Source organism: Scomber scombrus, chromosome 3, assembly GCF_963691925.1.
Source record: "Scomber scombrus chromosome 3, fScoSco1.1, whole genome shotgun sequence".
Taxonomy (NCBI): Eukaryota; Metazoa; Chordata; class Actinopteri; order Scombriformes; family Scombridae; genus Scomber; species Scomber scombrus.
In genome coordinates this window covers 21,463,132-21,478,523 of record NC_084972.1, presented here as the reverse complement: position 1 = coordinate 21,478,523, position 15,392 = coordinate 21,463,132, and the positions used below count along the sequence as shown (strand labels likewise).

General features: G+C 38.5%; 1 protein-coding gene across 4 annotated transcripts in view; it reads left to right on the top strand.

The window, feature by feature from the left end:
- Positions 1-15,392, top strand: part of atg7 (ATG7 autophagy related 7 homolog (S. cerevisiae)) — a 284,172-nt gene that overhangs the window by 231,592 nt on the left and 37,188 nt on the right. For all 4 annotated transcript variants that reach the window (XM_062416634.1, XM_062416633.1, XM_062416631.1 and 1 more), the window contains 5 exons: positions 691-885; positions 2,308-2,553; positions 8,768-8,883; positions 10,300-10,375; positions 15,154-15,234. In XM_062416634.1, the coding sequence (XP_062272618.1) occupies positions 691-885; positions 2,308-2,553; positions 8,768-8,883; positions 10,300-10,375; positions 15,154-15,234 (714 nt within the window). The remainder of the gene's footprint in view (positions 1-690; positions 886-2,307; positions 2,554-8,767; positions 8,884-10,299; positions 10,376-15,153; positions 15,235-15,392) is intronic.

Genomic DNA, 15,392 nt, shown 5'->3' with positions numbered 1-15,392 from the left:
TTGACATTTCCAGACTGCAATCTCTAAAGATGGTCACGGTAAAGGAAGTTTGGAAATGGACAATAAAATTGAAAATGAAAGCTCTGCTTTAACCAAAGTCTCAAAGTACATAAAGATGATACACATTTCATTGTATTTTACATACTGTGGCTGTAGAAACAAGTGGCAAGATAATTCTAAAGGTTTGCACAGACCCTTGCTACACCTACAAGAAAATTAATAACATTCACAGTTTCGGTGTTGAGATGTGTAAATGATAATATGAGCCATCTGGAGACAAGGAAATTAAAGATTTGCATAAGGTGTTTATTTTTTAATTAAAGAGGAATACCCACATGTTTCATCTCTATTTTAAAATATTTGTCCGCTCAAACATGACAATTTTTATGTCCACAAATATGAATTTATTAATTTGAAATGATATAATGAATTTGAATTTTCCACGTGTGCATTTCTTCTGGATGTTTTCATTTTTTAATTTACAAATGCAGAAATATGGCAAAATGAGCAGAAAACACAAAATAAGACCAAATGAAATATGAACTTTGCATTTGAGTTGTCAGCTTCATGTGTTTCTTACATTAGAGTTTCAGTATTTTCCAGTTCAAATTTGCTTTATTGGCATGAACAACAATTTTGTCAAAACATCAAGAATCTCTCTTTCTTCCTTTCTTTTCCTCCCTCTTGCAGAATGCGGAGGGTCACAATATGAGCATCCCCATGCCTGGCCACCCAGTGAATTTCTCTCAAGCCACTCTCTCCCAGGCTCAGAGGGATGTCGAACAGCTGGAGAAGCTTATCTCAGAACATGATGTGGTCTTCTTACTGATGGATACGAGGGAGAGCCGCTGGCTGCCTACAGTGATCGCTGCCAGCAAGAGGAAGGTATGAAGGAACAATGTGTACAATGAGCACAACAACTGAACTGTCATTGGCCAGACAAAGTTTCACTTATTATATTTTTTATATTAACAGTGAATTAAAGATATCATGTCATTTAAAGGGGTGTCTCATAGTGATGTATGCAAAGAGAAGTATCACTTGACTCTGTGGCTCTATGGAGCTTTTTTGCCTGTTTAAGGTCATGGTTTTGATTTTGCACATGTACAGGTACAGTGTTAAAACTCTACTCAGCTCTGTTTACAGCATCAACCTTTCACCAAATACTGTCTGATAAACTGATACACTCTTTGTCCAGCGCCAAATGGCAAACTAGTTAATGAGGACTGTTGAACATTTTACAACTTTGTTGAAGAGGAAAATGGAACTACAAGAGAGTCAAATGAAAAATACTGATGTAGTTTGGTTTTAGTTTCTTTCTTGTTTCTTTATTTATTTGTTTATCAGCTTGTGACAGAGTTCTTCTGCCCTGAATGAAAAATAGAGTCCTTCTTTGATTTGAACCACCTTAAGCTCAATTTGAGCACTTCAAGTCTTTTTCACCATGCATGGTGGTTATCAGTGGAGGCTCATGGAAACAATAGTTTCAAACACTGTTAAACAATAAGTTGGTGTTTTTTCTTCTTCTTCTCTGTATATATGACTGTAAAATTGCATTGTGATCACAGATATACAAAAACAGAGCATGAGTTCATTGAAGTAATTTGACCTTGGTAATAAATAAATCAAAGACTGCTCTTAAGCAGTAACATTGTTCCTGTTTTACTTCAAGTTTGAAAATGAAAATTGGAACTGTTCCAGGAAATTGAAATTGCTAGATAACATTTCTGGATAAAATGTTCTGTTTACCGCTTGAATTCTATTAGGTTCTGGGCAACGTTAGATTATTGAACACTGTGTCATGAACTTGTAAAGCCTCCAGTGATATCACGGATGCTACTCATATTTTGCTATACGCGGTTAAGTGTGTTTTGGGGCTGCTGATTAGGTTTTCTTCATGGTCTGCTTTGCTGAGAGGTTATTTGGCCATTTGTGCTGTGGGGCTGTTTCAGACATCCCTGTAATCACAATTTATTTTCATTGCTTCTATTGTAATTTATTTCAATTGCTTCTCCAAACATCGAGATGCTTTTAACATTTTAAAGAGCCTTTTAATACTTGAATTCATTGCTATGCCTTTATTGTTTTTGTAAGATGAAACGTTTAGTTAATTTGATTTGGTACTGTGTGGGTTTAGGAGAAATTGAAAATGTTCCTAATCAAGCTAATGCTTGATTAAGCTAATGCTTGATCAAGAGCATTTTCCTCACTGCACTGCAGAAATTCTTCTATACTGTCATTTGCTAGAGCAAACTTTTCTTTAACAGAGGCAAGTTTTATCATTTGTTTTTGTCTCTCACTCTTTAGCTGGTGGTGAATGCTGCTCTAGGGTTTGATACATTTGTGGTGATGCGCCATGGCCTGAAGAAACCCTCCGTCAGTCAGACTGTTTCTGCAGCAGCGGACTCCTCACCCTCCTGTTCCTCTGCTTCCTCTTCGTCCTCCACACCTGCCAGCGCTGAGACCTCCGTCCCAGGATCCTCTCTGTTCTCCAACATCCCAGGGCACAAGCTGGGGTGCTACTTCTGCAATGATGTTGTGGCACCAGGGGATGTAAGGAAAACACACAGATAACATGCATACAGGCACATAAGTGGACTCAACTCAGTCAGGTAAAGAACTCAGAAGTAATGTGTGTGTACCTGCTCGAGTAAACACAAAGCAGGAGGGATTCTTTGAGATGTTTTCCTCAACCAACAATAACTTTTAGAGCTGCAGTACCTGCACTTACAGTAGATTGTAACTCTATGTAAAGTGAAAGGGTTTGCTTGTGGTGAATAAGGAACCTGTGAAGAATTATCACACAGCTCTGTGGTTCCCCTCAGCTTTATAGAGCATTTATCTATTTTGGGTGATTGTTTTTGTTTACTAGCACACAATCTCAACTCTCATTTACCTTGTTGGCAGTTGCAGCTGCTGTTAGTGACGAACTGGTGAACAAAATGGAGCAGTTAATGAGACGCATATTTCTCTCAGGAATTGGTTGAGACCAAGACAGTGAAATATGTTGTGTGAATATTGGACTTAAAGCAAGAGTATGTAACATCTGCTGAGCAATAGCAACAGCAGCCTCTGGTTCCACAAGTGGTAATTACAGGATGCTGGTGTGTTTGATTCTGTTATAACAGAACGACAAAAAAAAGCTGTTACATACAACTAAACATTTTGAAATTTCTCCCCTGTGTTCCTGTTTTTTACTTTCAGATATCAACCTTATTTTACTTTTGCCTGATTGCTTCCAGCTGTTTTGAAGCTGTGTTTAGTTACTGCTGATGAAAACATTTCCGTAAGCATGTATGGATGGGTCTTCAGCAAATCAGTGACAGCTGACTCACCTGATGAGCCCCTCAGTGAAATTCAATCACTTGTTGTCTCACTAATATGTAACTATATTGTTATCAGCAGAACTAAGATACGAGCAGCCCTCGGACTGTATTTTCCACCGTTTCAGAAGATGATGTGGATCATAGTGAATCGCAATGCAAGTCAGTCAGTATAAGGCTAGCTGTAAGCAACTACATTTTGCACATATGTATGTTAGAAGCACAGCAAGAGATGTCACAGCAGTACATTTTGAAGTCTTTTACCCTTCAAATAATGTAAAATTGTGTGGTAAAATAGGTTGTTTAGGCTACTTGCTGTAGATGTGCTGTGTGCCGAAAATGCACTAAGAGTCTGCTGTCAGCAGCTCTTCATCTGACATCTCACTGTGGCTGCTTGTGCTTGTTCTTCCTCTCTGCAGTATTTATAACTGATCTGCTGAACAAATAGCGCCAAATATCTCCGGATCTTGTTGTTTCGACTTGTTAGAGTAGCGAAAGAAGCTCTGCTAACTTGGTTATAAACACATTTTCATTTCATTTCCATTGGAAAGCTTTTGATGAAGAGGCAGAAGCAGGGTGATCATACTTGCTCAATGCAAGTTGCATAGTGCAAGAACAGGCAATCGGGACATCGAGTGGGAATTAAAGGGGCACCATTCTCCTTGTTACAAGTCAGCATACCATCAAAATTATTTTGAAGCTTTTATTTAAATTTATTGAGTTGCCATAAATGCTGGATGTGTGAGGGGGCAGCTCCTTGCTAACATGTTTACTACAACGTTATATGATAATAATATGTCAATGTTGCGCTTTAAAGTAATTCTGCTCAACTGCGGATTGCACAGTTTAGGGTTGTAATTTGTCTTAAATGTCCTTATGAGCATTGTAATATGATGCAAAAGAGAGGAGGGGAGATGCCAGTCACAACCTTTCTAGCAATGAGAGACAATTTCATCACCACCCACATTTCTGCCTGTGTCCATTCTTTTGTTCCACTTATTAGGGCCCGAGCGGCGACTGCAAGTCGCCTGGCGAAAGCCCTATTGAAATTGTAATGTTTATTATTATTATTATTCTTCCGACATTTCGTGCCCCAATTTCGCCCCTTTCCCAAATGCGAAAATGCTTATACTTTTGCACGGACGTCCGGCCTCATCCGAAATTCGATATTTTTGGGTGGTCGCACATGGTCGACTATATGGCAGAATAGCGCCCCCTACAAAGTCCAAAAATGCCCATAGGGAATTTTGCTAACTTTGTCCTATGCTCACAAAATTCGGTACACATATGTATTATACCCACATATGCAAAAAAGCCTCTTGACCTCATGACCTCAACCCAACAGGAAGTCGGCCATTTTGGTTTTGATTTTTCACGCCTAAAATGAACTCCTCCCACAGCGTTCGCCCGATCAAGTTCAAATTAGGTACGCAACATCTCCAGACCTAGCTGAGCTTAAGTTGTGCTATGCGCATCCGTAGGTCAAAGGGCGTGTCTGCCAGGGCTCAACTAACTTTGGCGTGCTCGCCATGTACATACGAGTGGCTCTCACGCCCGTATACTTCATCCAATCAGCTTCAAACTTGCTGGACATGATGATGGCTCCGCCTTGAACGTCCCGATATATTAACTTCCCACGTAACTCATAGCGCCCCCCGGTGGTAACAGGAAGTGAACTTAAATTCATGAAAAATACATAGTTGACCCCATCAACTTCATTCCACTTCTAAAACATGCAGAACCAGTTGGTGAAGCTACATTATGAACACTGTGAAGCTACGAGTAATGGCGGCCCTGTGGGGGCGTGGCTACCATCAATTCCTCGCCATGAAAATACGTTTGGCTTTTTGATGGCTTTATTGAACACGTATCATCATGAAAATTGATACACAGGTCCAGGGTGGAGACCTCTTCCATCTGATAGGGGTGTCGCTCATGTCGCCCCCTAGTGGAAACAGGAAGTGCCGTTTTTTGCATCAACATTGTCCGATTTCCACGAAACTTCACATGTGTGATGAGGGACTGACCCTGAACACACCTGCATGCATCCCATTACTGCCCCCTGGTGGATGAACCATCAACCTCTCATAATTCCTTCATGCTTTGTCCAATTCACTCCAAACTTCACATGACTGATGAGTGGCCACCCTGAACACACCAGACCACACCAGACCATATGTGTAACTACCTGTGACTGCCCCCTACTGGATGAACGAAACATTGCATTTTTGGCCTCCTTCCAGGTTTTTTCTCACTTTCTGCTTCATGCCACAGCCCCGCCATGCCTCAGGCCCCGCGGTGGCATGGGTGAGCGAGGGCCCGCCATCGCCGCTTGCGGCTTTAATTCTCTTTGTTTCTCTTTTTTTGGCTCTTTTTCTTTTCCCTCATGACCTTTTGATGTGAGTAATTTATGAAAGCCTTTCATCAGCTATTGAAGGCCACAGCCAATTGTTTGAAACTGTGCTGCTCAGCTTCGGCTTCTGTGGCAAATGCTGTGTGGCTCCTGCCCCAATATTTAAATTGGAGAGCCGCAGCCCACTCTCACTAAATGCTAACTGTTAGATAGGAATCTGAGTTTAGTGAATGGATGAATATTTAATTCAATTCAAACTTTCAGTTCAAACTTTATTTCAGACTCAGTATCCACTTAAAAGACAGGACATCACATAGAATAAATTACATCCAAAAGCACAACAAAAGAGAGTACTGTGTAGTAAAAAAACGTATAATCTAATTGTCAACGTCATTAAGCCAGCAAATACATTTATACTTGTATTGACTCACAAACATTTGACTTGCACTGCACCATCTAGGTCTCATTGTAAGCTACTTGAAGTCTCTATGGGCTTGCTTTTTTGTAGTGTGACTATAGGCGTGCAGCATAGAGTGGTGTTCAAGATGCTTTGAACAGAGACATCTTAACTCCATCTCTACACAGACTAATCGTAAGAGAATGTTTATTTGTGCATACATCATTCTACATTGCCTAAAAATATCAACATCATTGGACAGTTTTTCTGTAATAAAACGTCCAAGATATTTGACCATATTACAGACACCAACATTATTATCTGCCAATTTAAGTATATATTCAGTACATAGATTACAAAGAACTTGGGACGAAATTCATTGTTAACCAAAAATGGGGCTGAAACACTAACTAACCCTAACCCTAACCCTAACCCTAACCCTAACCCATTTTCCTTGCATTTCCCGTAAGCCAGAATTCTAGCAGTGTATTTGGGCACCCCCTTTTTTGCGACTTTGCAACAACTTTCTATGATTAACACAATCAAAAGCTTGGCAAGCATCAATAAAACACATACGAACTGATGAGTTTTTACCTCTATAATGGTTTGCAATTTCCTTTAAGGCATAAGTCAGTGCCATATTTAGTTTTCAAACCAAACGGGTTATCTGTGGAGTTAATAAACTCATTTAATCTGTCAGCAAGATTCTTTCTAGGACTTTTGACAGTATACTGGCTTAAGCCTTAGGTTTTCTAGACTGCATACTTTGCCAGCTTTGTCATTATTGACTGGCACTAACAGAACAGACAATATTGAGTCTGGTAGCAAGCCACGAATCCTAAAACCAGTCAAACAAATAGCAATGAGAGGAGTGATCCTCAAACTGGCATATCTAAGATGTTCAGCAGTAATATGATCTAAACCGCTTGCTTTGTTATCAGACAACTTGTTTATAGCTTGGTACACCTCATGTGACATTATTACCATTGAATCATTACTGTCAACATTGTCTGCCGTAAGGTACTATAATGCTATCGCCATAATTCATTATTATTGTCTCTTCTGGAGGCTCCATCTATAGTGCATGGTAGACATGTTTAAATTTTGTTTAAAAAACTCACTTCTTTCCAAAAAGCAATTTCATTGTAACTTCTTAGTCATGGAAACAGCCTTTATGGCTCACTCATTTTTACAAATGAAGTGAATGGCATACTTATATCTTGCATTAGTGAGCTTCTTGTACTCAAACAGGCCCTTTTCTGGGTCTACCAGTCATAGCCCATGATTTGGAGGCTTCACATGCTTCAGCATGATGCTCAGCTACATACTTGTTCCAACCAGGCCTGATGTTATGTGTCTTACTTTTATGCTTGTAGTAGGGCTTACTGCCTTAATACAAAGCACTAAGAAATCTCTGCTAATCTTCACATCCTTGCAGTTAACATCACTACAGATAATTGCATTTCTAAGTAGATGACTATAACTGAAGGATTTGTTTGTTTGCATGATCATAATAGGCTAAGATATCTTTCTTTGTGAGGGTTGATCAGTTCATTTTTTCTGTGTTGACACTATTTCCATTTCTATGTAGCACAAGTAGATGTTCAACATTTTATTGATATAGCAAAGGGAATATGATCAGTCATTGCTGCCCCATACGGAATGCTCCTACACCCAATGAAGCATGTGAATCAAATGTACTAATACAATGGTCCAGCCATGACGTAGTATGCCAGGCCTAATCTAAGTATAACTATGTGAAGGCAGAAGCACTTTGCTTGACAAGATAAAATTATTATCTTGACAGAACTGAGCCATGTGATTGGCATATAATGAGTTCCTGACTGAAATATCTGCATTCATATCCCCATTGACAGAGACGGTAGAAAAAGTAGTATTATCTTGAATAAAGGAACTGATGAATTTAAGCCTATTTAGGTATTCATCCTCATTCTGATGACATTCATAGCATGTCACAGTTATCCAAAAGGTTGTCAACTATGAGTCAATCCTCATCCCCTGCACATTGGCCCAGACGCAGGCCATGACAGTTGTATAACAAAACCCAAAGCTTATTTAACAAGACTGGAGAATGCCCATAGCACCAGCAGGCACACTCATTCCCCCCACAGCAAGTGCAGTGTTTGACCTGATAACTTCAGCCGTGTGTGCTGCTCATAATAGCGCCGGACAAATGCCCCTTCTGGCCAGAGCTCCGGGTTGTACATTCTGCCAACCTCACTGCATCCAGCAGATGCTTCAAATGAGCCAAATCTACTGTGTGTATATCCTCACTAGTAAGCAATGTAATGATACAAATGGTTTTTATTTCCTCAGTGTATTGTCTATTTATTGGAGCAGGGTCAAACACAATATCATCTGTCATTACAGTGTTACAACACAGCAAAAAATGCTAAGAATGTAAAATGATGACTGTTTTCTCTATTTATTAAACTATGAAGCTTACACATGATATGTCTCCTTTACGAACATCATAATAAACAATTTTCTGCCATTCATAACGCATTTGATGGCGCATTTTGATGGTGTTTGCCCAGACTTCTGATCTCCCCTTCTCTACTTATTCTGGAGGAAAACCCTGGAGTGATGTCAGCCTCATATTGATGTCCCTGCTGTTCTTATGTTTCCAGTTGCTTACTTCATGCCATAGTTGTTTTTTGTTGTTGTAAACAGTCAACCAGGGATCGGACACTGGATCAGCAGTGCACCGTCAGCAGACCAGGTTTGGCCATGATTGCCGGAGCCCTGGCTGTTGAGATGATGGTGTCCATTCTGCAGCACACTGAAGGGTAAGCACTGCAGACTTATGATGACTTTGATTAAAGTTTGACATCTTAATCATTTCTCTTTCATTTTAACTGTCTGTTGACCTGACCCAAACAACCTCACTGCTATTTTTTTCTTTTTAGTTTTACACTTAGTGAAAATCAGACTTCAGTAGAAGATCTTTGCAATCACTTTTAAAGCTCTGCATGTTCAGGCTCACATATTTTGATCACCCGTAGGTGCCTGAAGTCCTGTGGGGTCAGGGATTTTTGGCAGCACCTTGCTAAAAATAAAAGAGATTAAAAATAAAGGAGATTGTGCCTTTGAGGTAAAACTTTCAGGGCTTTACTCGCTTACTATTGCTTTTTGATGAAGCAGCACTTCAGCAAAATCTTACTGCACTGCAGGTAGTATATTTCCTTACTTTGGTTGACATCACTCTTTGAAATAAGCTGAAAACCCTGTTTTTTTTATAGTCAAGTCTCTTATTTTTATGCTTCAAAAGCTTTAACACAGCGATCCAATCAGCTCCCCAATATGTACCAGCTCTGCGTATCGACTCTTATAAGACTTACTAATGGGGACATTTTCATGCTTATTAATACATTATTGTATACATTATATCTTTGTGGCACTGTAATAGTGTGTGCCAGTTTCAGTGAAAGCCATACTGAAGTGGTTGCTTGCTGATAAGACGGCCATTTTCTCTTGGAGTGTTTTGAGATGTTATAAGCCGTCACAGAGCTGCTCTGCCCGTCCTGGATAAAAAGCTTAGAGAGCACAGAAAGGAAGAAGAGTTTCTGTGTGCGCTCTCCACCGCTTTTGTAGTGTAACTCCTTACTTTACACTAAAATCTCCATCTCTTGCATCTGCCTCCTTTGTCCTTGTTTATCACTCTACAGATGTATTTATTCCTTTCTCTGGAACCTGCCTTTCCATCCCATTTCAAGGCCCATACTCCCAACTTGTATATGGATTTTTACCTTGGAACAAGCATAGGTTTTAGAAAAGTGCCACACAGGGATTAATGTTGCAGCAGTTTGACAGACATTTCTTACTTTGCAAATCCACTCTGAGCACAGTGTGAGACTTGATATCTTCGTTATTGTTGGGTAATTCTGTGGAGCGTCAAATATTTAAAATCTGGCTAGAATTACTAGTAAGCAGGATCTTACATCTGATGTTATATGCAAGTTTAAGCAAGAGTTCTCAATAAAGTTGACTAAATTCTATTTAGTTCAGTGGCATATTATGTATTGATAAGCTCGTACCTGATATCAAATGTGTACTGTTGTAGGGCGCTCAGGTAATTTACTGCCCCTTTTCTCTCTTTCTCTCAAATTTAAATTCAAATTCAAAAAGGCTTCATTTTAATGACAGAAAAAATATTATGTATCATCCTCTGTGTCTTTCTCTCTCTTTTTTGTCTCATCACCCAGAGGCTATGCAGTGGCCAGCAGCAGTGATGACAGAATGAATGAACCACCCACCTCCCTGGGTCTCGTGCCACATCAGGTCAGACATCATGCAGGCACATATTTCATACTGAGAACATTCTGTTCATCCATTTACCCCCATATGCCACATTCAATCCAATTGACTGTGTCCCTATTTTAGACTTGCCCCCATATCCATGTGTGATTATAAGACTTAAAGTCTGAAATGGCCTCTTTTCTCACTGTTCTTGTGTATTTAAGTGGATCGTTTAAATCTGTACATTCTGGTACTTGCGGGGTTGCTATAGAAATAAAGGTTCTCTTAGGATAGAGCACTCTGTTCTATAATGAGAGGGCTGCTGTTGTTTACTGACACAATACTGCAAAGAAGGTTCCTGTGTGAATGTGTGCATGTGTGTTTGTGCTTGTTGGAAGCTAGATTTGGGAGCAAATTTTTTGAAAGCACTCTAGCTCACTCACTCTAACTGTGAGACAAAATTGATGTCCCTACTTCCGTGTCACTGTGCTTGCACCCAGTGTGAGCAAAAATAGTTTTTTTTTTTAAATGAGAAGTTTAAGGATAAGGCTGATGCTCAAAAATAGTCAAAAGGATACTTAACAAAGGCAATATGTGTGTTTTATTTATTTTACTCTCAGGCTTTGACCAACAAATGGACAGAAAAACGTGTTGACCAGCAACTATAAACAAATGCACAATTTAGCTAATAGCTAGATTTTAACACCATGTTACCTACTACATACTGTGGATCAATTTGTGCAAAAAGCAATGTCATCATTTCAATTGTTAATAATTGCATGGCCTATAAGAAAACAAGTAAATGCTGTTTTTCAAGGATAACCACAGGGTCAGCATCTCTGATGGATACAGAGAGTGTTTCAGAAGGATGGTTGATAAATCGCTGCTGCTTGTTGCTTTTTTTTAAATCACTGGAACAGACATGAGCCTGCCTTCGGAGATTGCAAAAGCATCAATGACATACAGTATGTAGAGTAACAAGTGGTGACAAGCTAAATGTTGCAAACACATGACATATTTAACCAGATCTTACTGAAGGAGGTCAAAATGTAGATAATATGTGACTCTGGTCTAGGTCACCTGTCTTGTTTCAGCATTTTGAACGAGCTTTGATTGGCAAGCCAATAACAACGATCAAGAGACAATAGCACCTCTCATTGTCTTATCATGTCTCAACATTTGGCACATAAAAAAAGGGTGATATTTAAGCTGTGTCTTGCAAGTGAAAACTCCAGCTGTTATACTGTTATTATGTAAACTAAATAAACAGAAAAAGAAGGAGGGAGCTACATAATGTAGTGAAATGCAATACAGCAGCCATGCAATAAATACAGGACTGCATTATATAAATGTTTGATTGTAATATTTTGTCCATCTCATTTGAACATTGGGAGCAGCAAAATATTAGAACCATGTTTCACTAAAACACCACTGCAACTGTAAAAAATACCATAGTTGAATCAACACATCTGTGATTGTGTTGACAATAATTTATGATGACAAGATTCATAGAGGTGAATTCACATCTGTACTTTTTATTTACATGACAGTGTAGTGGAGGTTCTATTTTGGCCGCTATGTGATCACTCAGTGTGTTTAAAACAAAAGATGGGAGTCAAACCTCAGACACAGGACTCTACATACCCTTAAACCACCATAGTTAAGATACAGATATTTGCAATGTATGACCTAGAATAAAATACCAACAATTTGTGAGAGGAAGAAAGTTTGTGATATGTAGCTTCGTCTGCAGGTTCTGTAAGCATGTCTATTATTTACTGAAATGAAACCTGTTCTGTCTTGTTTATGAAACAACAAGTTATCTCGAGGCACTTTCCACATTGAGCAAGTCTACTCTTTAATTAAAGTACTTGTACTCTTTAATATAGTCCTAATCTATAAAATTGATTTGTTAAAGAATCTGTCAAAACTTAGGTGTGATTATTAGTATTACACCAGAGATGTGACTCTTACTTAATACTGATGACCCTTTAAAGGTGATACATCATGCTTTTTGTTATAGTGTTATGGTGTTAAACATGGTCTGAAGTCTAAAAGGTGACGTAAGTGTAAAAAGTCCAAATAAGTAAAAAGACATAAAATCATTTCAATAAAAAAATCCACTAAGATTGTCCTAGTTCACCAATACCAAAAGACCCTTATTTAAAGGAATATGTTTCTAAAAATGCTTTGATGAATTCAAAACCTTTTAATAGTACATACTATAGTTGAAACAAATATGATGTAGTCTGCACTGGATTACTATTAAATAGAGGAGTAGATGCTTCACAGCTATCCAAACTGTGTCCTTCTGTTTACTGAGTGTTGTCACATACTTAAGTATCACACCATTTCCATTTGCATCATTATCACCCTGAGAATCTCAGTATCTGCCATTTGATTGACACCTCTACTGCTAATGGTGTTTCAACCAAATAATCCAGAGAAAAATGACATGCAAATGAGCAGAGAAGGAAGGGAGGGCATGACAAGGAAATGGGATAATGGTGATCAGAAAGAATAATTTAGGGTAAATAACATGCATGAGGGTGTGAATGTTTGCATGTTTGTATGTCCATTGTTTATATCATGGCTGGAATACCAGTTCTTCCATTAATCTATGCTATGACTATATTCTGCACTTGGGTAGCGTGTCTTTTTTGTGATGCCACAGTGACAGCTTGTGGTGATGTACAGAAACTACATGATGTATTTCTGATTCATTTACAAGTGGTTGAAATAAGTACAAATATACTGTAGGACATTTTTGAGCACAGTATAACCACTTTTCTTGCATAAATGCTTCATTTTTGCCACGTTACACTTTTACCTCTGGAATTGTAAGCATTGTCTTGAGGAAAAATGTCAAGCTTTGTCCCAGAACTCATCAAGCAGCATATTTCTCTGACCATATATAAAATCCAAAGAAATACTGTTTTGGGCTAAATTTGTCTCAATTACCATTTAAAGAATTGTAGATATAGCATTAAACTTCACCCTAATGCACATGCAATGTTGTAAGTCAGATACAGACAGTATGTTTGATATACACAGATCACTAATGCAGCAATGTAAATCAATCTGTAAATAAAGGCGTCAGTGACATGCTTTTAACTCACAACTCTACATCTGGACTTGGCCTTCTTAAATACGTAAGGTAAGATTTATTTAAAGCCCTCGCAAAGTCAGAAAGTGCTTCACATTAAAAACATCAAAGAGGCATTGATGCTAACACCAAGATTCATATTCATATAAAATATAAAATAAAATAGAAATAAACAAGAATACATTTTACAACACAGCAAACATCCGTTTAGAAATCGAGGGAATATAAGTCAATTTTGAGAAGTGAAGTAGTCATAACAACAGGTTCATGAAACTGTTATTATTATACAATATAAAAATGAATACAAGGTCTTTGGTTATTTAGTTGCAGAAAGCATACAAGCATAGTCGCTGGAAAACATATGTTCACTTACAATATATACATATATATACGTTTTACACTCAATGTATGTGCTGTATAACAGCTGTGTAGATTTATGTCAAGCTAGTAATCTTTTCAGGCCCACCGTACTTGCCCACGCTTCCCTGTTGGTCTGACTTATCCACTCACCCCTTTTTTAAAATGATCTGCTAGTTTCCATCTTAAATTCATGTTATACTGTATCTGCACTGCCTGTTACCGCAGCTCATATTTCAATTTGTCCGTCCCTTCTCATGCCTCTCTCTGTATTTCTTTCAGTGTGCAGCTTTTATACAAATGATCAGTACACAGATGCGAAGATATAAAGGACACTGAAGGAAAGAATAAAGGGGGAAAAGGGGAATTGAAATGCTTTACAAGTTGAAGCACTGTACCACATTACATTTGATTGTAAGTGGCACATTTTGAGATCACAGTCTGATAGCTATAGGACACCAAATAGCCCCAGGTAGTGCAAATTTGGCCCCATGAACAAGAATAGAAATGGGGGTGAGTGAAGATGTTGCGGAGCCAAGAACTGAAAGCTTTTAACTTCCACCCTATGTTCACTTGTTGTGAATTACACAATAATTGGTCACAAATGTTATATATTTGTCTGTTTCAAAACCAGATAATTATAGTCAGGAAGTCATTTCGTGCTATGGTCTGTGTGCGTCACCAAAAGACATAATGGGACAAAGCTTTTATTTAAAACAAACACAAAAAAAACAACAGGAGGATGTGGGTTTAACTGAGGAGGAGGGAAGTGATGAAAAGAATATATTGGAGACGATTGGTGTTTCAACATGTCGCTAAAAATTTGTCAGTGTGTATGTGTGGGTGTGTGGGTGGGTGGGTGGGGGCCACAATTATGCCGAAGTAATTAGGCATTATTACTTATTACATAAATAGGAGTGAAGGCTCTCAACAGTAAGAGATGCACTGAAAGTGTTTCTTTAAAAACTATCTGACACCAGAGGGAGCTCTTAGCACAGTTTTTAAACATGAAAAACACAGGAAGTCAAACTGCTTCCAAATTTTTCAAGTGCCAGATTTAATGTTTACTACTTTACTACTGTTATATTTAGTTTTCCATATAAGGAATAAAGGTATAAACACACTTTTTTCCCCTCTCAATTCAGAGACTTTTGGTCCAAATGCTCCCATTTATCCTGCAATAAAACAACAAAAAAACCCAGCTGATTTTGATCTTGTTTACCTTGTGATTTCATCTGTGTGTTTTTCTATGGTTAATAAATAATATACATGTGGTTTTGTACAAGAGTGTTAATGTTTTATTCTGCTCCTCTGTGTCATGCCAGTCAGATTTTGTGACATGTTGTCTTTTCCACAGATCCGAGGCTTCCTCTCAAGGTTTGACAACGTCCTGCCTGCCAGTCTGGCCTTTGACAAATGCACAGCCTGCTCACCAATTGTAAGTAACACAAAATTGTAACTTAGTAGTTCAAATGATGTGTTGTCAAATCCAGTTAAGTCACAAGGCGGTTTTTTGACTGTAAACTCGGATTTGCGAGAAAGATTGAAAATTAGATGCAGAGAAGAAGGTTTGGATTCGCTTGTCAGATCAGGATC